Source organism: Sycon ciliatum, chromosome 1 (assembly GCF_964019385.1).
Source record: "Sycon ciliatum chromosome 1, ocSycCili1.1, whole genome shotgun sequence".
NCBI classification, from domain to species: domain Eukaryota; kingdom Metazoa; phylum Porifera; class Calcarea; order Leucosolenida; family Sycettidae; genus Sycon; species Sycon ciliatum.
Window position 1 is genome coordinate 91,493,079 of NC_088643.1, and position 23,172 is coordinate 91,516,250.

Here is a 23,172-nt window from a genome sequence, read left to right on the forward strand (position 1 = left end):
AACGCCAGCATAGCAAGCTGTGTTCGTTTCAGAGGGAGGGGAGGGGATCTGAGTACGAAATGAACGGTGTTCGTTTCAGGGACGACAAAAAACCTTTAGCGACGACCCTGTCGGGGAATCTCATGCACGCACACAGAGTGCACCCGACACAACGAACACCTACTCAGTTCATATGGTTTACAAAGTTGAATGCATGATAGGATTAAAGTAACGGGAAGAGAAATAGAAAGTCGAAACTGTCTTCATGCCATTGCAATAATAATTACAACCACTGAACACCGCGTGGTTGACAGCTCTATCTGCTCAGGGGGTGCATGCATGCGTGCACAGCACACCCACACGTAATGAGTCTGAAGCACATGCCAGTACGTAATATTAGGACGTGACGTGGCAACGTGATACTAGTACAACCCCTTAGTTGAACGTTTTCACCCTGAGGAGGGGCCATGCCCGAAAATTTGGCGAGTTCAATTATTTAGTTATTTTGAAGTGACGTATTCAGCGAAGAGACCGGATTTGGACAGTTCGAGTTGAGGTATCCCTAATTAACTTTGGTTTTCCTTGGACAAGTACCATTGATTTCAGAGGAGGGATAGAGGTGTAGCGGACTACTTCAAGTACTCTAATTTCAGAAATTTTCGGTGCTCAATATTTTCGGTATGAGGGCAACAGGCCAGGTTAGGTGAACAGAAATTTTCGGTACAGAGAAGCAGTTCCCTATTGGATTATGTGTGTTAGTGTTTGTTCGGTGTATTGAAATTTTAGGTATGAAACAGACGCACCGAAAGTACCGAAAATAAAAGTACACCGAAAATTTGTGAAATTACAGTATTTGTGTAGGTGCCTTACAACTTAAAATTATAACTTATAACCCATTGACTGTCTTTGCCTTATGATTCCTGTGCAACCAAATTTGCCTGTATGAGGCCAAGTGTATCTCACTCTTTGCCACCTATGCACATATCCATAGTAGTACGGCACTTGTTCCGTCTCCTCACATTCTTTTGTATGCCTTTATGGCTCATCGCACTCTTAACATGTAGCACCTCATCACTCTGGCTGTTCTCCTCAAATACCAGATCTGCCCTCGGCTAGCTGCCCGGACCTGCACTTTCGTCAATCACAGTGTAATGTCATCAATGCTAGCCGCTGGTCAAACACCCCAGACTCATGCATGCCAGGTCAACATGTTCTCTGTCATAACAAGCATGCGAATAACAAACATGTACCCGACTGGGACCTAAACCGCGGGAGTGTTGCCGAGACCAGCGCCACACCAGCTACCAGTAGCCCAGCCCAGCAGGAGATGACAATCTAGGTGCCAGCCTAAGCCTAAACTACTGCCAAAGCTACAAGTACAAGTACATTCCTTCCAACGTCGCAATGCAATGAGGGAGAGTCATATTCGACTGCACCTACATTCTGCCTGGAATGATGATGAGGGCATAGCGCAGCATGCTGCTATTCATAAAACAAAGCAATTTCTAAGTCTGTGACACACTGCACTTATGGCGATTTGTCAACAAGATTCGACTCCAGTCGATGTCCAGTCACAGACCTATGTTTGGCAAAACATTGGTCCGGCTGCCACTGGACCTGGAGGACCTGTTTCTGCGCCCCTGCCACTGCAAATTAACACAGTCATTGGTTGTATGCCATCAAACGCACTTCACTCAAACTTACCACTTGCTCCTTAGCCTCATCGGCAAGTTTGATAAGAGCTGCCAGTTCCTGACGCACTGTCAACAGCTGAAGAGATTCCTGTTGCAATGCCAATTTCCTGCCGGTACCATTCTTCGTAGCACCATGTGCCAAGGCCTGTGCAGGGTGAAAATCAGACGAGCAGTGGCAAAACGGAATCATGAACACTTCACAAACGCACACAACACATAAACACACATACACACACATACACACACACACACACACACACACACACATGCACACACGCATCTGCACACATTCACATGGACACACACACACACACACATGGACACACACACACACACACACGCACACACATGGACACACACACACACGGACACACACATGGACACACATGCACACTTCATGCACGCACACTCAAATAAAACAAAACAAACAAACAAACAAACACGCTGGGTGGACTTTGAAATGATCCCATTTATGGGCTCGCCACACCTCAGTAAGCGGGCGAGGACAAGGTGCAGAAAAGAAGGATTGACGGTATCAAGGTATCCGTCCCGGAATCTAAATGTACTTACCCCTGCCCTCCGTGACGGTAATATCTACTACTAGTGCGGGTGGATAAATCAGAGTGGATCTGGTAACAGCATCACTAACAGTCTAACACCATTGATTACACCGTGCACTTTTGTTCGTGTGCGTGTGTTTGTGCACATGTACGTGCATGCACGTGCGTGTGTGCGTGTGTTCGTTTGTGTGTTTGTTTGTGTGTGTGTGTGTGTGTGTGCGCGCGCGCGCGCGTGTGTGTGTGAATATTGGTGATGGGGAGAGACTTACCGAGACTTCATCCATGACTAGATAAAGCCATTGCAGTGCTAATTTAGGTGAAGCTGACAACACAGGGGTGTTACACTGTGACACAGAGCAGCAAGATAGCATACAACAAGTAGAGTGGAAAGTCTTGATGTTGACAAGACACAGTTGCCTGCAGAATTGTCACGTACATGGGCTGCCGTCAGCTAAAACATGTTTATGGGGTTTTGTAAAAATTTCGAGACATTGTACTAAAACAGGTAAGCAGCTGTAAATAGTGCTGCTAAATAGAGTTCTAGCCATTCATTCACTGACGAGACCTAAATGGTCGAAACAGCACTGTATGGAGGAAATTATATTTGTCAGTTGGGACGTTTAGCAACACGAAAGTTCGATAGAAATTTTGAGTATGGGAACGACTACAGAAACAAAACTCGAAACTTAGAAAACTTGGACGCGAAGTTGCAGTCATTTGCGGAAGTTACTTTCTCTTTCTTCAGTATGCATTTGAGATCGGGGCGTAGTAAAATAATATTTTACTACGCCCCGATCTCATATTATTATAAAACTCCTCCCTGCTTGAAGAGAGAGAGAGAGAGAGAGAGAGAGAGAGAGAGAGAGAGAGAGAGAGAGAGCGAGAGCGAGAGAGCGAGAGAGAGAGAGAGAGAGAGAGAGAGAGAGAGAGAGAGAGAGAGAGAGAGAGAGAGAGAGAGAGAGAGAGAGAGAGAGAGAGAGAGAGAGAGAGAGAGAGAGGAGAGAAGATCCATACGTGCCTGACTAACCACTGTATCGAATGATTTGAAGCTGATTGACTTGAGGCCGGACGTGTTGCTGTGCAGCCTGAGCAGAGTGATCTTGTCGCTAATGGTCAAAATCTCTTGGTTCTTGATTGTGAACGCACTACTGGCCTGACTTAGATGCTTATCTACCAGGTCTCTCACCTATACACAAAAAAATGGACACACATGAGTACATTGCTTTGCAGATTTTGCTACCATCGCGCTGTACTTTCTGACACTCATCATGCTTTAGTAATAGGAGTGATCACTACAATTCCCGCACGGAAAACATGGGCCAAACCAGTTGAGCTCAAGTCGCGACACGTTTCCCGTGTGCAAAATGAAGCATAAATCAGGCTAAGTAGGACCAGGAATTTCAGCTGTGTGAAGACAAAGATGTCAGGCGACACATTTTCATAAAGAATTTTAAATAGTTGATGATCGCATGATCTTCAAGCAAACAATAGTACTAACAGTGCGTTGGGTACATGTGCCGCCTTTCTGGTAAAGGCACTTAAGCTTACCTTAGAGATGTTAAAAAGGCTGTGAATATCAACTCTGCGATCTAACCGAAGTGCGTGATAGAGAGATTCGTTCTGCTGGCAGTCCCTATTTATCAAAAAACGCAAAGACCAATGCACAGTTGTAATATACGTATTAAACAAGAACAACAAGAACAAGAACAAGAACAACAACAACAATCTCTTATTGGCCACTGGCCATCGTGAGAATAAAGATTTGAAACAACACCATTTCTTGCTATAGCTGCTTGAGTGGTATTGTACACAAACACAGCACATTCACATCCACACAATGGCATGTATACTGTATTTGCACTTAAGACACCATCGTGTACCAGGGTGTGGTCTTATATTGAATTTATAAACAACAGATGGTTTCACTCAAGGAGTATTGCTCCCAGCCAACAAATTCAACTTCACACTGATACTGGTGCCCGCATGCCGTTTCTTTTATTCGCTATTATGGTATGTTTTTGCCACAACACTTCAGAAACCAAGCACTTGCTCACATACAAGGGATTAGGGAGAAGGTCAAACGCATTTCTCCAGATCTTAGTACAGGGCGTAGGGTATGCATGTGAGTGTGTTAGTGCATACCCTACGCCAGAGTCGTGGGTACTGTATATCACCTTATTTTCGGTGTTGTAAAATTTCGGTAAAAGCCAACCCCTGACCTTTCGGTGTAAGGATAAATTCGGTATGCATGGCACCAAAAAAAACAAAAAACAAAAAAACAAAAAACCCTCTTGCACTAATATCTCCGCCAAGGCCAAAAGGCTCCACATATGCATACATGTTATCAAGAGTACATAACCATGTACTCTTGATGTTATGTATGTACAATGTACTACCGGTATACCAGTATACAAGTAAGTTACAACTACACATGTAGTTGATTTTTTTAATTTGACAGTGATTTTCATGATTTTTACATATTTTGGTATTTCGGAAAATTTAGGTGTAATGTTAAATTAGGTGATCCAGGACCAGTACCGAAGTTACCGAAATTTAAATTACACCGAAATAAAGGTGTTATACAGTATTCTGACTTACTCAAGGAGCTCTCTTATCGTCATGGGTGGACTGCCAGGAGGCATGGCATACTTTGAAAGGATGTATTCCGGGAAAACTTCTGGCACATTGTCAATGGTCTGTGCAAATCAAACAACCAACAAAGCAATAAATATTGCAGGCGCAAAAGCACAACATACCCTTGCTGCATTTACACAACTTCCACTTCAACCAGCACCACCAAAGTAAACACCTTGCAGAACACTCCTCTAGAGATTCAACCAGCTTCACATTGGATGCCTGCGACGACGGCTAACGGAATGCATCCCCACAGCTGGCCTTTGTGAATTAAAAAAAATGCTAGTCGTACTATCTTCCTTTATGTGTGCCTTCTCTGACCAGAGCGGTGACCCCTTCTGCTCGCTACAATCATACACACTCTGCAGTCAGATTTCATTCATAGTCACAAGTAACGGGTTGTGCTACATATTAGGGAGGTTTCGCTCTACGGAATTACGTATGAAAATAACGTATGAACTGCACGGAATTTTCATACGTAAAAATCAGAGCTGTTGGGTTTCGCTCTACGTGATTTCTCCACGGCTACTAAACATGCGTTGTTGCTTTGGAGACGCGTTGGCTGCATGCGCCCGCCGCATGCACCATGAACCGAAACCGCGTTTCCATTATATTTTGCACGTGGTGTACGGTGTGTGTACCTTGTGTTTGGCGCGGCTTGAATGTTGCCATGGACAAATGCGGAAAATGCGAAAAATATTTCAAAAAGTCCTACGGAGGACCCAACGTAGGAAAGAGCTTTCCTACGGAAATCCGTAGAGAGATTTACGTATGAAAGTTGCCCTCGCTCCCCGGCGCGTATGACATACGGATTTTCATACGTAATTACGTAGAGCGAAACCTCCCTATTACCTTGTTAAGGAACTCCATGGACCGTAAGGGCTGGCAAATGATGCCAGCTGTTCCTGCCACAAAGTAGACACAGCCAGCTGAGACCAGCAAAAGACACGTGGCCACTGGCAGTAGTACAACATACCTGCATCAACATGACAATGACGACAACGACGACGACGACAACAACAACAACAATTATGACATGAATAATGACAAAACATGTGCACAACACTACACACGTTATGCGATCGAGTCCACCAACTAAGCCAGATTTTGATCGCATAACGTGGGCCCACAATTGCCATGTTACAATTGCTTTCCTTGGCTCACCATCTGAGTTCTTAAGGCTATCATTTTTTATATCTATGTTTCGCGTCAGTTCAACTTCCAGAATCATATGCGAGAGGTGGAAAGAAATAAAATGTTGCAAAATAATAAAAAAGAATCATCAGAGGTGTATAGCACTGTACATACTACATAGCCTATTGACTATTGTCAATAGCTCGTGCATGGTGTACATTCGAAAGAAAAATCGTACATCAAAGCACAAAATCTGGGTTATCAGCAAGAGTAAATATTCACTTTGGACAGAGGAGGCAACCGTTGGTGCCCATGCTTCGCTGGATTATTGTACTCAGCCTTCAGCAGCGGTGCAAAGAGCTCCGAAACGACGCATCCTCTCAGCTTGAGGCGATCGATGCGGTCTGGTGTAAGCTCAAAGAATTCTGCTCGCAGATGCAGAACAAACGATCTATCAACGCTGGCCTCGAGGCCAATTCTGAATCCCAGCTTCGCCCTATGCAACCAGTCCACACTGATGACTCGCACGATCGTACACTCACTGTGCATGTTCGTTTTTTATATTTTTTTCCGAAAAAAATCAAAACGTATGCGTGCGGACGACGCGAAACATAGATATAAAAAATGATGGCCTAATACAACACGACACGCCTGTCAATAACCTGATTGCGTCCGCACAGCAATTGGAATTTCTTGATACAAGCCATTGCGACGTAACTTTCCAGGCGTCAGAAACAGAATGCCACGGAGCAAGCTATGCGTTTTTACAAGCCCAAAGTAGTACAATGCTTACATTTTGACAAAGTGTCTCTGGGAGAGATTACGAAGAGCATTGGGCAGGCGGAGGTCACACCACGGGAAACCCCTCAGTTTCCGAGTAGACAAGCATATAGGAATGGCGAGGAGAGGAAGTAGGAGGGAGGCCGTGGTGAAAACTATCACATTTCTAGGAAAGGAAAGCGCACACAAAGCACAGAAATAGCACATAATATGCGACTTACAATCGAGTATGACTTCCCATTTTAGTGAATATATTGATTCGAAACAATATGGCTCAAACCTGAAAGTGGCGTGGGACTTTCACATAATCGAGTGCGACTTATAATGGGCCATTCACACTACGCCCAAAACGTGGCGTACGTGACGTTTTCATCCGGATAGCCATGACAACATGGAACGTGGCGGGGAAAATCGTACCCCTGATACGAAAACGTAGACGACGTATCCAGACTCCTGTACCGAGTTTCGTTCTGTCGTTCCCAGCAGTTTGTGTCCAAAAGAAGCTGTACACACAGCTGTACGAGCAGCGTGTGCGTGCTTGTGTGAATGCACCTGCATGAAAACGACGTCCACCAGTACGTCGTATTCCAAAACGTGACGCATTTTGTAACGTAGTATGAATAGCCTATAACCGGGGAATACAGTAGACGTAAACGGGAGTCAATGAACGTAGTGTGATAACGGGCTAAGCCAAAGTGTAGTTGTCATCCAAGCAGAGACTGTTTCAAATTTCATCAGATTTCGAAACTCATGCTTCCTGCGAAACTACACAGGCTGGTAGGACGCACCCCTCACTGTACCCACACACTTCACACACAGAACAGTATGTAGGGAGTCCAATGCATCAAAAATTCATCAGTTTGAGGTAGGGCTGCGACGGGTAGGGGTTTGGTCAGGTAACGGGTCCGGGTATTTTTACCTGGGTAGCACGGTTCTATCGGGTATTTTTTGACACAGTTTGTACTGTGAGTGTGCACTTGTGCTACATAGAAAGTTTACAGTAGCACGCAGCCGTGCTGTTTACATGCACCGTTGCAAAAACACCGTACTCCAACTACCCGACCGGGTTCAGGATCAAATTGCTACCCCACTACCCGATCAAATTACGGGTAGCATGGGTACCCTACTACTCGTTTACACCCCTAGTTTGAGGGAATGAAAAGGGAAAGTCTAAAGAAATAATTGATTGTCATCACCAGGACTAGAACCAGGGACCTTCCCTATAGGCTAACAATGCTCTAACCGCTGAGCTATGCTGTAGTCAGTACGTAAAGGTGTATGCAAATTTGGGGTATCATCAATCACTTTAAGTTTATGAAGTCGATGTAACTGCATCGTAAAGAAAGGGTGGTTTTGTAAATTGACAACGACTCTGTTCAGTTGCAACTCGCTCAAACTCTTGGTCAAAGCGCTGATTTATTTTAAAGGGGAACTGTCACCAACAACTTTCTTTGTCTTGTCTTGTAGTTTTTTGGCTCCTGATCACGATGGTGCTATTCGTTTTTCTCTGCGATGACTGGAAGTGGGTGAAAACTTGAAAAGAAGGTGCCCAAAATTGTCCCGAAGTACCGAGTGACGTCACGCCGGACTTGACCTCCACGCGTACATTCGTCGTCAAAAACGAAGTCCAGCCCGTGTGCGGTCGATCGAGCCAACTGTTCGATGTACGGTGCACGTGTACGTGCGCCTTCTGATCTCGGACACTGATGTGTATGTTGTACACAATCAGAACGCCAAAAAGGGAGAAAAAACAAAAGTCGACACCAGTTTGTCTCACTGGTACTTCCTCTGCGAAGCTCCAGCTCTTTGTTTTGTTTGTGATTACGAAGGAGTGGAAGGGTGTTTGTTTGCTGTTAGTGTGACACACATACCTCGTACTTGTAAATGATTTCGTTGTATCGAAGGTGTGGCCCGGGCGGTGTTGGCCACGCGGCTCTGAAATGAAAGACGTCGGAGCTTGTCATCTGCGTCTTCAGCAACATCGTCAGATGAATTGCCTTCACGTAGCTACATTGCGTTCCTTTGGGGCTCGGGTTGGTGGTGTTATCGCCCGCCGGAGGTGTACTGTTCTCTGCACACGCACTCATCATCGTGTTCCTCACGCGAAGAGTTCAAAACAACGGCATACTTTCGCGCTCGCAAAGTAAAAGAGATCCTCGCGGATCGCGGAAGAAGTCAAGAAAGTGAAAGCTCGGCTGCTTTTTATTTTGATTTGGCTGTGTAGCTACACGTGGGTCTCTGCCTCTTTGGCATTCTCCTTCTGTACGACGTACTCATCTGTGGCCAAGTTCAGAAGGCACACGTGCACTGTACATCGAACAGCTAGCTCGATCGACCAGCACACGGGCTTGACTTCGTTTTTGACGACGAATGTACGCATGGAGGTCAAGTCCGGTGTGATGTCACCCTTCGGGACAATTTTGGGCACCTTCTTTTCAAGTTGTCACCCACTTCCAGTCATCACAGAGAAAAATGAACAACACCATCGTGATCAGGAGCCAAAGAACTACAAGATAAGACAAAGACAATTGTTGGTGCCCTTTAAAAAAGCTAGTTTCGGACAGCTGGCCCGAAACATTTTTGGTGCCCTTTAAAAGCTAGTTTCGGACAGCTGGCCCGAAACATTCCAACTTTGCAGGATTCAATACACCATTTTTTGAAGTACACACACATGCATGCACCCTTACATGTAGCCATGAATAGGAGAGAAATAGTGGAACATTTTCTGGACAGCTCCCCAGATTGTAGTGACAACAGACTCCCAGTGGTAGCTCTAAGCAGCAAGATAAAACACAACAGAAAAACACCAGTAGACATCAATATTTAGTACATCCCCAGACAGCACATACGAGAGTAAAGCACAGAGTCTACGTGTTGGGGTATGCAAACTACATTCCAGGGCACCAAATTGGATAGTATCTGCGAATTGTCGTTATTCGAGTTGTCCTTTCATGTCTATCCGCACAAATATGTGTGCAAACAGCAAAGTATCATGGAAATGTTGCGGGCATGAAAAATGTCGCTCTCAGCGAAATTCCGTTCTTTAAAGTGGAAGTTAAGCCTAAAATCAAATTTTCACCAGTTGTAGTCTCCGGGGTGCTGAGTCGAATGGTCTTGGTCCGAGGAAGCTGAGACGCTCCCTTCCTCCTTTATTCCCAATCGAACTCGCGCACTTCCACCGAAACTGGGTGACTGCGCCCTACTAGATGGGGATTTGTATGCAAAATGTCACTAAAAGCGCCATTTCGTTCTTATAAAAGCACGGATGACCGCGATTGGCCCATATGTTGTAGTCTTTCGGACGCTGAGTCGACTGGTTTTGGTCCGAAAAGGCTGCGAGGCAGCGTTCGGCCCTTATTCCCAATCGAACATGCTTGAACAAGCGGTCACGTGCCCCTGCGTGCCCAAGTCACCTGGTCACAGCGCCAGCAGGCGACAACTTTCACACCAAGGTTCAACTCGAGTTCAACTCGAGTGGCAGGATGACAGGACTGCACCCAAAAAAGGTCAAAACAGGCAGTAAGTTGTACCCTGCAGGCACGGTGACCAGGTGACTGGCGTACACAGGAGCACGTGACTGCTTGTTCAAGCATGTTCGATTGGGAATAATTGGGATTAAAGTAGGAAGGGAGCGTCTCAGCTTCCTCGGACCAAGGCTATTCGACTCAGCACCCCGAAGACTACAAAAGCAATTGGTTGCACACTGCAAAAGGCACTCACCTCCCAGAAGTCATCCAGTGTGCTTTCGTTACCATTTTGAATGAGAGAAAACCGATGGTGAAGTTGTGTGCGTTGGCCTGCCGCGCCATCACTATCACTAAGGGCATCATGTTCGGTAGCTTTAGAATTGGAGTCCTTTAAGACACTATTGGCACTATTACCACCCGGCATACTCCTGTTGTTCTTGCCCAGGGAATTCACGTTGCTGGGAAAAATGGCATCAACGTTACCAACCACATCTTGGTGCAGTTTGATAACCTCCTTCTTGGCCGCTGTTAACACAACAAGACGAAGAAGAGCTCATTAAAACATGACATGCCACGGGTACAGTCCTACGGAAGCAACCAGCACTAGTCAAAACAATCGACAGTCAATTCAGTTCGACTAGCATCGGCTGGCTTCAAATCCAACACAGAGTCAAGATTCTGGTATCGAGGCTCTTGATGATCTGTTGCGGATAATTCCTGGCTACAACTGAAGTAGGTGGAGCATCATTTTTGATATGCATCATGACTTTTGAAAAAAATGCAGCAATGGTTAGTGAGTACTTCAGTTAGGAAATACTTTTTTCCGTGTTCCCGGTTACATCTTATCAGGTTTTGATTGTACTTAGTTCAGACACAGCAAGTTGCCATCTACATAATATATCCCGGCACGTATTTGCATTCAGTCGTCTACTTACCTTTTAAGAACAGATCGACTTCAGTCTGAATCGTGCATGGGATACCTTGGAATTTGGGCCACACCTACCAAGGATACACAGAAAAGACGTGCACTAACAGTAAACGTCTACTGTACAAAGAAAGATATTGCTAAACGGAAATGGGATGTGCCAGCTAGGCTCAAGACTGTTCTGAGTTCGGCATACGCCCACTCCATGAAGGAACAACGCATACTATGCCGAAACCACCAGCATTGCTCTTTTACCAGGGGACAGCTTGGAATTTCAGGCAAAGGAAAGGATGGAAGGCTTGTCACAACAGACTTCTCAGCATAACCTAGTACTACTGTAGTATTGTCAAATCATGAAGCAGACTGAAGCAAACACTACTATATCATAGTAAATCAAGCAAGAACAAATAGAGATACTGTAAATCAACAAATTTTCGCTGATGAAAAACTTTCGCCGATCTCCAAAAAAACACTTTTCGCCGCCACTAAACTTTCGCCGTGGGCGTGCAAGAGCCCATAAAGCGATCGATGTTTCGCGTGCGCATGTACTACTAGTAGTATAGTGCAGTAGTACAAAGGTCCGCGTAGTTTGCAGACCCCTGTCTACTGTACGCATTTTTTACAGAGAGTTCGGCGGCATGAGTGACCCAAATAAAACTGACATTTGGTTCTGGTGACAAATTTTGACCAGCGAAATCAGCGAAATTAAGTCGCCAGCGAAAATTTGTTGATTTACAGCAAAAGAAACACATTAGCTAGAAAGACTTACTGCAGCAGCTTGTTTGCTGAGATCGGACTTGTAAACTTGTGAAGCTATTGTCGCCACGCTTGTCACATCGGGGAGCTGAAGAAGAAATGGACAGCACAGATGCAATGGTGGTACAGTCGTACACTCCTCATGGTACTCTTCAGCCAGCTAAACTGTCGAAGCGGTTACCTTCCATGTGTGTGTGTGTGTGTGTGTGTGTGTGTGTGTGTGTGTGTGTGTGTGTGTGTGTGTGTGTGTGTGTGTGTGTGTGTGTGTGTGTGTGTGTGTGTGTGTGTGTGTGTGTGTGTGTGTGTGTGTGTGTGTGTGTGTGTGTGTGTGTGTGTGTGTGTGTGTGTGTGTGTGTGTGTGTGTGTGTGTGTGTGTGTGTGTGTGTGTGTGTGTGTGTGTGTGTGTGGATGTGTGTGGATGTGTGTGGATGTGTGTGTGTGTGTGTGTGTGTGTGTGTGTGTGTGTGTGTGTGTGGTGTGTGTGTGTGTGTGCATGTATGTGTGTGCGCGCGCGTGTGTGTGCGCACGAGTGTGTGTGTGTGCGCGCGCGCGCGCGTGTGTGTGTGTGTGTGTGTGTGTGTGTGTGTGTGTGTGTGTGTGTGTGTGTGTGTGCGTGCGTGCGTGTGTGTGTGTGTGAACGCTCTGCCCCCAGCACATAGAGCAGTATTCCGGTAGCTTGTTAGTACCTTCTCACTTTCACATACATACATGTACTTGAGTAGTCGGTTCAAAACATAATTATCACGAGAACATTCTAACTCACTGGATGGAAATCTGTCACAAACGAAATGTTTGTGATGTTATCGCTGTAGCCGAAACAAGCATCCATACTGACATTGACAGCACTGCAATCAATGGCTGCAGACAAGTGCTGTACAACTGAGAGCTGCTTTTGGATACGTTTCTGGTAGCGCAACAGTGCTGTCTCAATCTCGTTGATGGAATTCAGAGCATCCACAGCACGCCGGCTCTCTAAAAATTAAGTAAGATAAACACGCGCACGGACGCACGGATGCACGCGCAAGCATGCACACACACACACACACACACACGCACAAACGCATGCGCGTGCGTGCGCACACACACACATGCGCATGCCAATTGCCGAAGCAAGGATAGCCAAGAAGCTACATTAGGCATAGCCACTTGTGCTGGGTTCACATCATTTGACAGTTTCCAAGGCTGGGGAATTGACCACTACTATTTTAGTCTGGTATTAGAAGTTAGAACACAGCAATTGGGCACAGCGGGTAGGTGGTCTAAGACCATGACGCTGAGAAACAAGAGGTACCAATTCCAGTTTAAAAGTAAGCAGATTTTTCCAACCGCGCTGTGCCTCCCAGTCAATGAAAACCTGTGGCCTGGCACAAAGATGATACGGATGCAGGAAATGGGATGTTAGCCTGTAGCCTCTGGCTGGTGGATCTGATCTATCCTCCGCCTACTTTTATGAGCTGCATCTAATGCCTGATCATAGGGCGGCGGTGCCCCACGGAAGCGGTGGGGGGTTCTTGACCTACCCTGAGCGCGAATTCATAAATCAATTTATATAATTATTATTGCAGAACTGGTGAAGCAACTAGATCATTTCAGACGCAAACAGGCACTTGATGGAACATACCATTGACAATGTTGAGCACAGCCTCAGTAACATTATTGGTGGCATTGAACACTAGCCAGGATGCTTGATTCGCCACTAAATGACCGAGCGTGTCCAGGCGACTTGTCGCAGTCCCCAATAAGAAGTTCAGCTGATCGTTCACCAAATGAGACGCCAGTGTGATGGTGTTGTTCACATACGCATTCATATTGTAGGTGGCCTTACGGATGACATCATTGCTGTGCGACTGTTCCCACTGCGTAGTGATGTTCGATGTCGACACAATCAGGAACACCACCGTTAACCTAATGCAGACCGAAGAGAAACGTACCACACAGCACAGACTAGAGTCAGAATGGAAATGCTTAAAAATACCTAGAACAGCCGGCAGTGTCAATCGTGTCGATTTCGACACTGCGTACAACAACATTTAGGCATGAAATACACAGTAGCATATGTGGCAGTTCTAAGGCAAAGTTATACTTCCAGTACTTCAAAGTGAGAGTTTGGATAACGAGGCAACAACAGTCACCTCACCACTCAACAATGCGCTATTAGCCGACCCACTCCACTGGCACGTAACCGCCATAGTGAGGACAATTCCGTTGAGATTTCCATATTGTAGACCACCCAGCCAACTGTTTCGCTCCTACAGAGCCCATCAGTGAAGGTAGTAGAATCTACATTATCTGATAATGAATGTGAGGTGCACCGTGAATGATGTTATACAGGGCAAAGTTAGCGTAATTTTGCACTTTCTAAATACAAGTGTAGTACGCCCTAAGCAATGGAGATGCTGAAGGTGATAGCAGTTCTAACAGCAACTGTGCATTGCTGGGATATGGCATGCGGGAAATGGTGCGGAAGTCGCTAATTTGTCGCTTTGTTGCTAATTTATCGTTTCTAGTCTAACACGCAGTACATGAAAAATATTATACATGTACGTGTACTGGAATTGGTCATGCACAAACACAATGAAAATTTAAAAACCTACAACTACTATACTCGTGCAAATAGCACCCTCTCTTGAATCACACTTACAGTAAGAAGCCAACAAGACCAGCTATCAAAGCTGACCGTTGGTTAGGATAGGGTCGTCTGGGAAATCGCTGTCGCGGGATGGATTTGACTTTCGTATACATGCGTATTGCCCAAACAAGGCATGTCAGGCCAAAGAAACCAAGCACCATGGACACAACAAGGTGATGACTCAGTTGCCATATCCACAACTACACAAACAGAGCAAGTAGAACAACACAAGAGGAAATAACATTGAATATGTGCCATCCTTGAATTCTACAGCTGTGCGGAAAGCAGCATGTTGCTTGGGGTAAGTACAGACACTGTACCCTGCTACCAATCCACCACATCAGACACGAGAACGAGATAGTCTTAGAGCGGTATTCTATTACCTTGTGCGTCATCTCCTTGCCTGTCATATTTCCCGCCATTGCTGCTTGAATTAGCCCTACACAACACAGACAAAAAGCCAAGTCGCATACTGCTAAGCAGCCTGCATGTGCTGGCACAACTTGCATACAAAGTTGAACTAAGAATTAGCCCCAAAGCACACATACTAAAGGTACTTCAAAGTACTTCAAACAATTCGACATGATTTTCTTGCAGCATACGCACAATCCTACACACAATCCCACACTGCTTTGGTTGAATGCAACACAAGCTCCCATTGCAATTCGAGCCCCTAGCTTAGTGCACCCATGTGTCTTCGTTGCATTTGTGGCCAGCCGCATGTGCAGCATAAAAAATCATGGTTTGTTTGAGACTCGGCTGAAGGCCGAGTTTTCTGCATCCGCAGGCGTCACACACGGTACGACCATGCAGTACGACCATGCAGTACGACCATGGTAGTACCGCTTTTCGTCCAGGATGGTAGACCCAATTCATCCAAAAAAGCAATACAAAAATGTCAAGGATCTTCGGACTTGTACAAAACTTCACAACGTGCATGACGCAAAGCGTGACATGCCTGCATGTGTATACTACACTCTACAGTGTCAGCCGTGGTCACACCTAGCACCTCACAGTCACACAGTACAGCGAGCACACCATACACCATGCGTTGTTATTGTTTGCACAAAGCGATTGAAAGGCAGTTGGTTACTATGTTGCGACTGAGGCAGAGTTGACACTTTGCCTCGTATCTGCAAGGTATTTTCAATGGCAGTAGAATTTGCAGGACCAGAGATTGCGGATAAGCCCAATCAGCCCAGGGATTGCAATTTTCCGAAGTGCAGCTATGGCGAAGCGCCTGTTCTGTGGCGCTCCAACAGAAGTCTCTCTCTCAGCAGCAGATGGGCAAAGGATGGCTTCGCAGACAGTGCAGGCTTTACAGAAGCTTCGTTCCGAGGAGGAATTTCAAACATTCTGGGCTGATGTTCTCCACCAGCAGTCTGCTGTGGATGTTAGTGAGCAGTAACTGCTGCAGCGCCGCAAAACTCCTGTTCGCCTTCAGACAGGCACCTCCAGTCCTCACTTCCCAGCTACGGTAGAGGGCCACTATCGTCTGATGCTCAATTCAGCACTGTGGCTATCAGTGGCTATCAGGTTATCAGGGACCGGTTTGACCAGCCTGGCCTGCAGCATTACCAGAACCTGGAGCAACTTCTGATGAAGGCTGCAGTTGGTTCTGTCTCCAAAGACGAGAAGGAGCATGTTGCAAAGCTTTGGAGTGATGACTTCAACATGTCTTTGCTGGAGTCGTAGCTCACTATTCTGGCATCTCACTTCACCACCAAGGAAGTGTCTCTTGCTCGTATCACAGAGTACGTACAGGCCCTGCCCAGCAAGCACTTCCTAAGTGAAGTTGTTGCTCTGCTTAGGCTAATTCTGGTTGCTCCTGCAACCAATGCCACCAGTGGGAGATCTTTCTCTACCTTGCACCGCTTGAAGACCTACCTAAGGTCCACAATGAGCCAGGAGAAGCTGAATCACTGTGCCATCCTCACCACAATGAAAGAGGAGTGTGATGCCCTTGACCTGAAGGTTATTGGCACTGACTTTGGCTCCTGCAACCAGCATCGCATTGATTTGTTTGGCTTTAAAAAATATTGTTACACAGCTTGCATCTGACTAAGGGGCCGTCCGTAAATATCGATGTTTTTTTAGAGACGATATTGGTGCTTCTCTCCCTTGACCCCCCTCCCTCCCCCCAGAAGACGCACATGTACATCTAGATCATGGAATCAATATTTTTGGATGCTCATGAAGTGCCCAGGATGTTGAGGGTCCGGTGTAGGCGTGAAAATCCCGCCGCACTCACGCAATAGCTGCATCGCCTGGGGGGAGCGAACCGGGTTGGCGCTGCAGTGCTCACAGCCATCGTGTACTGGTGTAGCCAAAGCGGCTACGCTCGGGCTTGAATTTTTTCAAATCCTTGTTCAGACAGTGAAGACTGCAAACTCTTGTGGAGTTCGTCCGTGTTTGTTCGCACTGCCTCTACGTCTTGAAAAAGGTCCTGCAGGCATCGTTCGGCCGATTTCCACAATCAATAGCTCATTCTTTTGCTCTTGAAATTCGCCATGGGCGTACAGCTTCCAATTTTTGATTTTGTTCTTGTGTCGCGAGTTTTAGCTCCGCGAACGGAAGCTGGTTTCACATTTCTTGTATAGCCATTTAGACGTCCGCGTGCAGGGATCGGCGAAACTTCAGATATTTACATCGATATTTTTCTGATGCTCGAAAAGACGCACATGGCTCAAACCCCCTCCCCCCCAGACGCACCAATATCGTCTCTAAAAAAACATCGATATTTACGGACGGCCCCTAATGTCGATGCCGTTTCTTAAAAACAGCCATACTTCCTTCATTTAAGTTATTTTCAGATCAAGTGTCTTTGCTGATGTTCTGACCTAAAAGTTTCCTGTGTATTCCGCAGACGGCTGTAACTTAGTGTCTGATCCCGAAAAAGCTAACAGTTTAGCAGACCACTTCGCACGCCAATGTCAGACTCATCACCAACAGCATGGCACTCAGCATCACACACCTTCTGCATCAACACCACCACAGCTGGAGAATTTATTTGAACTAGACGAAATTACGCCTTAACAAGTCAAGAATGAAAATCAAGCTGTTAAAAGTCAAGAAGTCGTCGGGCGGCACCATATGTCAGAGCGCCTGCAAGATAGCAGAGGGTTGCATAGCTGGTGGCACAAGGTTAAGAGATTGTGCAAGATCAATCAACCACGAACCATGATTTCTGATCTCCACGTAGGCGGTACCACTGCAAGCACTGACTCGGATAAGGGGTCGTCCGTAATTATCGAAAAATTAAAAAATCCGTCCTCGTGCAAAATTGTCTCTGACCCACCCACCCACCCACCCCCCATTTTTTCCCATTAATTTTTTGATTTTTACCGATGCCCAGCTCGAAAATACATGTAAGAACTCCTGACCCCATGTTCACTGATTGCACCTACATCAGTACATGTATGTCAAGGACTAGTAGCTAAGTAAAGTGAGCAGGAGGTCTACCCGACGGCCAGGCACGTCCTACAACTACATGAAGAGTCATGTACCGGTATAATTATACTGGTGTTTGCGATCCTACACTACGTCTACAGAACACTACATGTCGGTGCAACAAGTGTATGAAAGTCACTGAAGAAAAAAAAAAGTACGAAAAATCAAAAAATTAAATTCCGCCAGCGCTCTTGACCACCCACCCCCTTTCTGCCTGAGGACGGATTTTTTAATTTTTCGAAAAATACGGACGACCCCTAAAGCGAATATTCTCTGTCACCAATTTGCCAAGCACGCTCAAGCTGCATCACATACAGACCCAAAAAAACGCCGTTTTCATATTGCAAACCTCGACAGAGCGTTTCCTCATCCGAACACTCACCGTCGTAGAAGTCACCCATACGTTATCTAAGCTCAGCATCTATAAGTCCACCTCTGGCCGCATTTCCAACAGGATCTTGCGGGAGACCGCCGAGCTGTTAGCGCCATCGCTGACTGCCTCCTTAAACCACTGTATCACCACTCAATCTCAGCCCAAGGAATGGAAATCTGCTACAGTAATCCCAATATACAAGGGGAAAGGTAGTTGATCAGACCCCTCCAACTACAGGCCTATCTCCCTCTTGAATGGTGTAGCCAAAGCTTATGAATCTTTAGTTAGTCGCCAAGTATACTCTTTTGTAGAACGCAGTGATTTGCTATCGCCGAAGCAATATGGTGTTCGCCCACACCGAAGCACAGTAAACCAACTTTAATATGTATGTCATGCCCACTGTAACCCGTGCCTTTGATAGTCGATCCCTCTGTGATGCTGTCTTCTTGGATTTCTCCAAAGCTTTTGACCGCACGAGCCACCGCCATATAGCTGTGGGCCTATCCAGATGGTGCTCTCAAGCGTCATTAGCATGGTTCACAAATTTTCTTGTGGGTCGCTCCATGTCAGTACGAGTTGGCACAGCGCAATCACGTACTTTGCCGCTCACTGCTGGAGTGCCACAGGGCTCTCATCTTGGTCCCCTTCTGTTAAATCTCTCCATTAATTCGTTGCCTGCCATTCCCAACTCCAGTTATCTTACCCTGTTTGCTGACGACTCCAATATGGTTTGTGTGTCCGCTCCTACCATTCCTATTGCCACTCACATCAGCTCCCTACAATAGGATGTTGACAGATGCTTACAATGGTCCGAAAAAGCTGAGGCTCTGTTCAACACCACCAAGTGTGTTCATGCACCGTTTCGCAGACCCATTAGTAAAGCACTTGGTCCTAATTAGGGAGCTATCGTGATGTGTGATACGTTACTGTCTCAGCCTTCCTCACATTCACACTTGGGTATCATCCCAACCCCATTATTTAATTTTACTGTTCACATACAAAGCATTATACCAATCAATTCCGTGGCCGTGTATTTCTCTTATGCCTTATGTCCAATTTTCTAACTCATGGTACAACAAATTTACTGTATAAGGGGCCATCCGTAAATATAGATATTTATTTAGAAACGAAAACTAGTCATATAGGGGGGAGGGGGTTGAGCGCCTGTTCGTTTCTTGAAAAATATCGACGCACAGTTTGTATGTGTGGGCACGTCCAGAAAAAAAGGAAACATTATCGATTCTATGTACCGTTTGGTTCGGGAAATATAAACCATCATACAAACCTCGGCTGCGCCTCGGTTTGTTTGATGGTTTATTTTTTCACGTACAAGCGTACTAGTGGGATGTATTTAGGGTGTGTTTGGTTGGTACAACCTAGAACAGGATTCACCAGAACAGCGCGTTTGGTTGGGACTGCACTTGTTCTGGGTCGGCCAGAACATGATCTGCTTGCTCCGGCCTCGAGGCCGGAGCAGACCGAGCAATTTCACTTTTTCACAGTGAAACCTGGCGGGAACATCGGTTTTGGTCCCAAATGATCACGTGCATACGCTGTTGGGTTGGACTCGTTGTACCGTACAAAGTGACCATGGTGACCCGTACACATTTTGAAGAATGCACCAAGTTTGGCACACTTTTTCACAAAAAAATGTGCTCTGTTTCTGGAGTACCGTTTGGTTGGCATGAGGCTGCTCCATGTGCACCAGCTGTTCGATCCTGTTCTAGATCGTACCAACCAAACGCACCCTTAGTGGTGTGCACGGGTAGTCGGGTCCCCGGGTCCCCGTGCTACCCGTGAGGACCTCGGGTAGACGGGTACAGAATATTACCCTAACTCCCGAAGTCGCAGATGACATCATGAGTGCACGTGTACAAATTCATGTAATACTCCGCATGTCTACCAAGTGTGTATGGGAAGGGGTGCAGTGTGGTGTTACCATGGAAACATTACCCGATCGGGTACCCATGCTACCCGTGGAAAACTACCCGAACCCGATACCCGAAGAAAATGCTACCCGACTCATACCGTATATGTATATATTATAACAAGGAACCGAGTGTCTATAGAGATATAATACACCAGTATGAAAACCGAGGCGAAGCCGAGGTTTTTATACTGGTGTATATATCTCGATATACACGAGGTTACTTTGTTATAATATATTTATACCTCTCCATATTCACCGTGTGTGACCTCCTAATGGCTTGTTCCTCGCTGACAACTACTGCTAATTCCCCTTAGCGGTGTATATGGAGATATACACCACTAAGGGAGAGCATGCTTAAGACTGTAAGTGTATATGGAGTGAGGTATAAATAATATTATATTATAACAACGCATGGAGAGGTACAATCTCGATTATAAGCGCTGTGCTTATATTTTCCAACACCCCTCTACCCCATGCTTGTATTGGAGACTGTGCTTATATTTTTTCAACCAATATATCCATACAGAGCAAGAAGAAATACATGCTAGATATCATACATGCAGCATTGATTTCCACCAAGACCGTGCTAATAATAGAGACTGTGCTTATAACGTTTCGAAAGGTGCTCACAGTGTGCTAGTATTAGAGACTGTGCTAGTAGCGGAGACCTGTGCTTATAATAGAGAATATAATGTTGCAAAAGACGGATCCACGAGCGGGATTCGAACGCAGCACCCCTGTCTTTCCGGGACAGTGCCCTACCGACTAGGCTACCGGGGATCACACACACTCATGGGTCCTTCTTGCTACACTGCTCCCCCGCCCCAACAGGCTGTGTCCTCACGCCGTACCTACACGCGGGGGGGGGGGGGGGGGTACGATGGGCCGTGGGTTCGAGCCATTGCCAGGCGCCAATGTTGCAAAAGGAGGATCCACGAGCGGGATTCGAACCCAGCACCCGTCTTTCCGGGACAGTGCCCTACCGATTAGGCTACCGGGGATCACACACACTCATGCTACAATATGGGGTTTATATGGGGTTTATATTGAGCTGGGGTTTATGTCCAATATAAACCACCTGCATGATGGGGGATACCCCTCCCTCGGTCGTACGTAGTGAAATTGAGTGCTTTTCTTGTTGATGACTACTACTACTACTACTACTACTACTACTAGTACTGCAAGGAAGGCAAGAAACCTATCAAGTACGGATATTGACTACATTGTGCTCCAACGCGAGGAAACAACAAGCTAATGTTTGACTTACCCCATGGTGGAGAATCAGCAACAGTCAAAACCAGGGGTTCAGCGAAAGTATAGTACCAAGTTCTGTCATCATTCGTTGGTAATGGATCAAACGCATCAAGGCGAGGTTGTCCGAAGTGCATGCGCTTGCAATCCCGAGAAACCCAAGATGTTCCATCCACAAAGTGGCAGTCCTTGGTCACCACCACTCGAGGTTTAGGCAGGACACAATCCAGTTTTTGACTGGACAACGGTGTTGACAGAGTACTTAGTACAAACAAAGCGGAGATAGCAGCTCTAACCAACATGATGCCAGCACCATTACAAAGTAGCAATAACAATTACCAGGTGCTGAGATAAAAGGCTATTGGCATTGTTTAGCTGATGCTGGGGTGGTTGACCAAAACATTATTTCCTTGCTTACACCCAAGCTTTCGGCCAAGGTTTTCAGTCAACTCTTTACACTGAGCACGTGGAGATGAAACTGCGAGTACAACTATCTAACTACGGTATATAAACGTATTCAACATATCCGCTTCCGATCTATCTCTGGCCTGGCAGCTCGACCCAGCTCCCCTCGACACATCCGTAATGTGCGTCAAGCTAGCTTACGTCAAGTAATCAGGTAATAGTAAGAGTATAGTGTTAGTTGTAGTTAGCTTATGCTTGAAAACTGGTTACTTGACAGCAAAAGACACCACCAGAACAGCCATACCGGTATTAAATATTAAATTTTAGCCATGCCATAGGCCATGTGTTCACAAAGCAAAAGTTACATGTACGGTATTTATCTTCATGTTTTCGTAAAAGGATTGGTCAATCCAAAAAATGTTTACGAAGTAGTAATAGATCTCTCCCGGTACCGGTAGACACCATGACACTGTCACGGATCCGCGGAGTAGTCTTGTACTTGTAGAGATACGTACATGAAGCGTAGATCTACAGAATGGCCATAGGTCTACGTCTAGTCTACTCATTATGGTAGAGACTCTAGAGCCTAGGGTGTAAAAAATAGAATTTTACAACACTTACACTACACTCTACCAAGCATGCTGCTGCATTGGTGGTGGCTATACAGCTCTCAGAGATAAACCACAAAAGGAAAATAACAAGAGTACATAAACCAGACAGCAGCAGGGTGTCACCAGAGCCTGTCACCAAAGACTTAAGTGTCACATCTGATATGATACCCGAGTCCCGTCCGCCGCAGCTAGCCGCGCTATGGCAGCACTTGGAATGTGCAGGCAGTCCTGGATCGGCACGGTTCCGGAACATGTCCTCCACGCCTGAGTCTCATTATTATGATGGCTACAAGTCCTAGCTCCCTGACACACTTTACTTTGGCCCGGCCGCTGGAATAGGGCTTGAAAGTGATGACGTCAAAAACGGCCTGGGAGTAGTAAATTGACATCAGATTTCTATTTTGGATCCACTAAGGTGTGACTTTGCTATTGCCTCAGTATGTGGGTGCATAGCAACCCACTCATGTCGTATGCAGGTGCAACTTTTACTTCGCCACCAGTTGTCACCCCGCCCCCACTAGCCAAATCAGTCAGTTTCACTGGCAACATCACCTTGCTGTGAGTGAGACCGCTTGAAATGTGCTTGGATCCATA

General features: G+C 46.0%; 1 protein-coding gene across 1 annotated transcript in view; it reads right to left on the bottom strand.

The window, feature by feature from the left end:
- The window catches only part of LOC135806448 (uncharacterized), a 38,334-nt gene extending 16,052 nt beyond the window's left edge, over nt 1–22,282 (bottom strand). Inside the window, exons 1-16 of the mRNA XM_065320635.1 lie at nt 21,579–22,282; nt 14,942–14,997; nt 14,571–14,758; nt 13,551–13,834; nt 12,693–12,901; nt 11,943–12,017; nt 11,184–11,247; nt 10,502–10,773; nt 9,469–9,554; nt 6,795–6,947; nt 5,720–5,843; nt 4,832–4,929; nt 3,782–3,866; nt 3,261–3,419; nt 2,503–2,577; nt 1,684–1,818 (exon numbers count right to left, since the gene is read on the bottom strand). Of these exons, the coding sequence (XP_065176707.1) occupies nt 1,684–1,818; nt 2,503–2,577; nt 3,261–3,419; nt 3,782–3,866; nt 4,832–4,929; nt 5,720–5,843; nt 6,795–6,947; nt 9,469–9,554; nt 10,502–10,773; nt 11,184–11,247; nt 11,943–12,017; nt 12,693–12,901; nt 13,551–13,834; nt 14,571–14,758; nt 14,942–14,997; nt 21,579–21,864 (2,349 nt within the window). The 5' untranslated portion in view covers nt 21,865–22,282. The remainder of the gene's footprint in view (nt 1–1,683; nt 1,819–2,502; nt 2,578–3,260; nt 3,420–3,781; nt 3,867–4,831; nt 4,930–5,719; nt 5,844–6,794; nt 6,948–9,468; nt 9,555–10,501; nt 10,774–11,183; nt 11,248–11,942; nt 12,018–12,692; nt 12,902–13,550; nt 13,835–14,570; nt 14,759–14,941; nt 14,998–21,578) is intronic.
- Nucleotides 22,283–23,172: the final 890 nt, after the last annotated feature.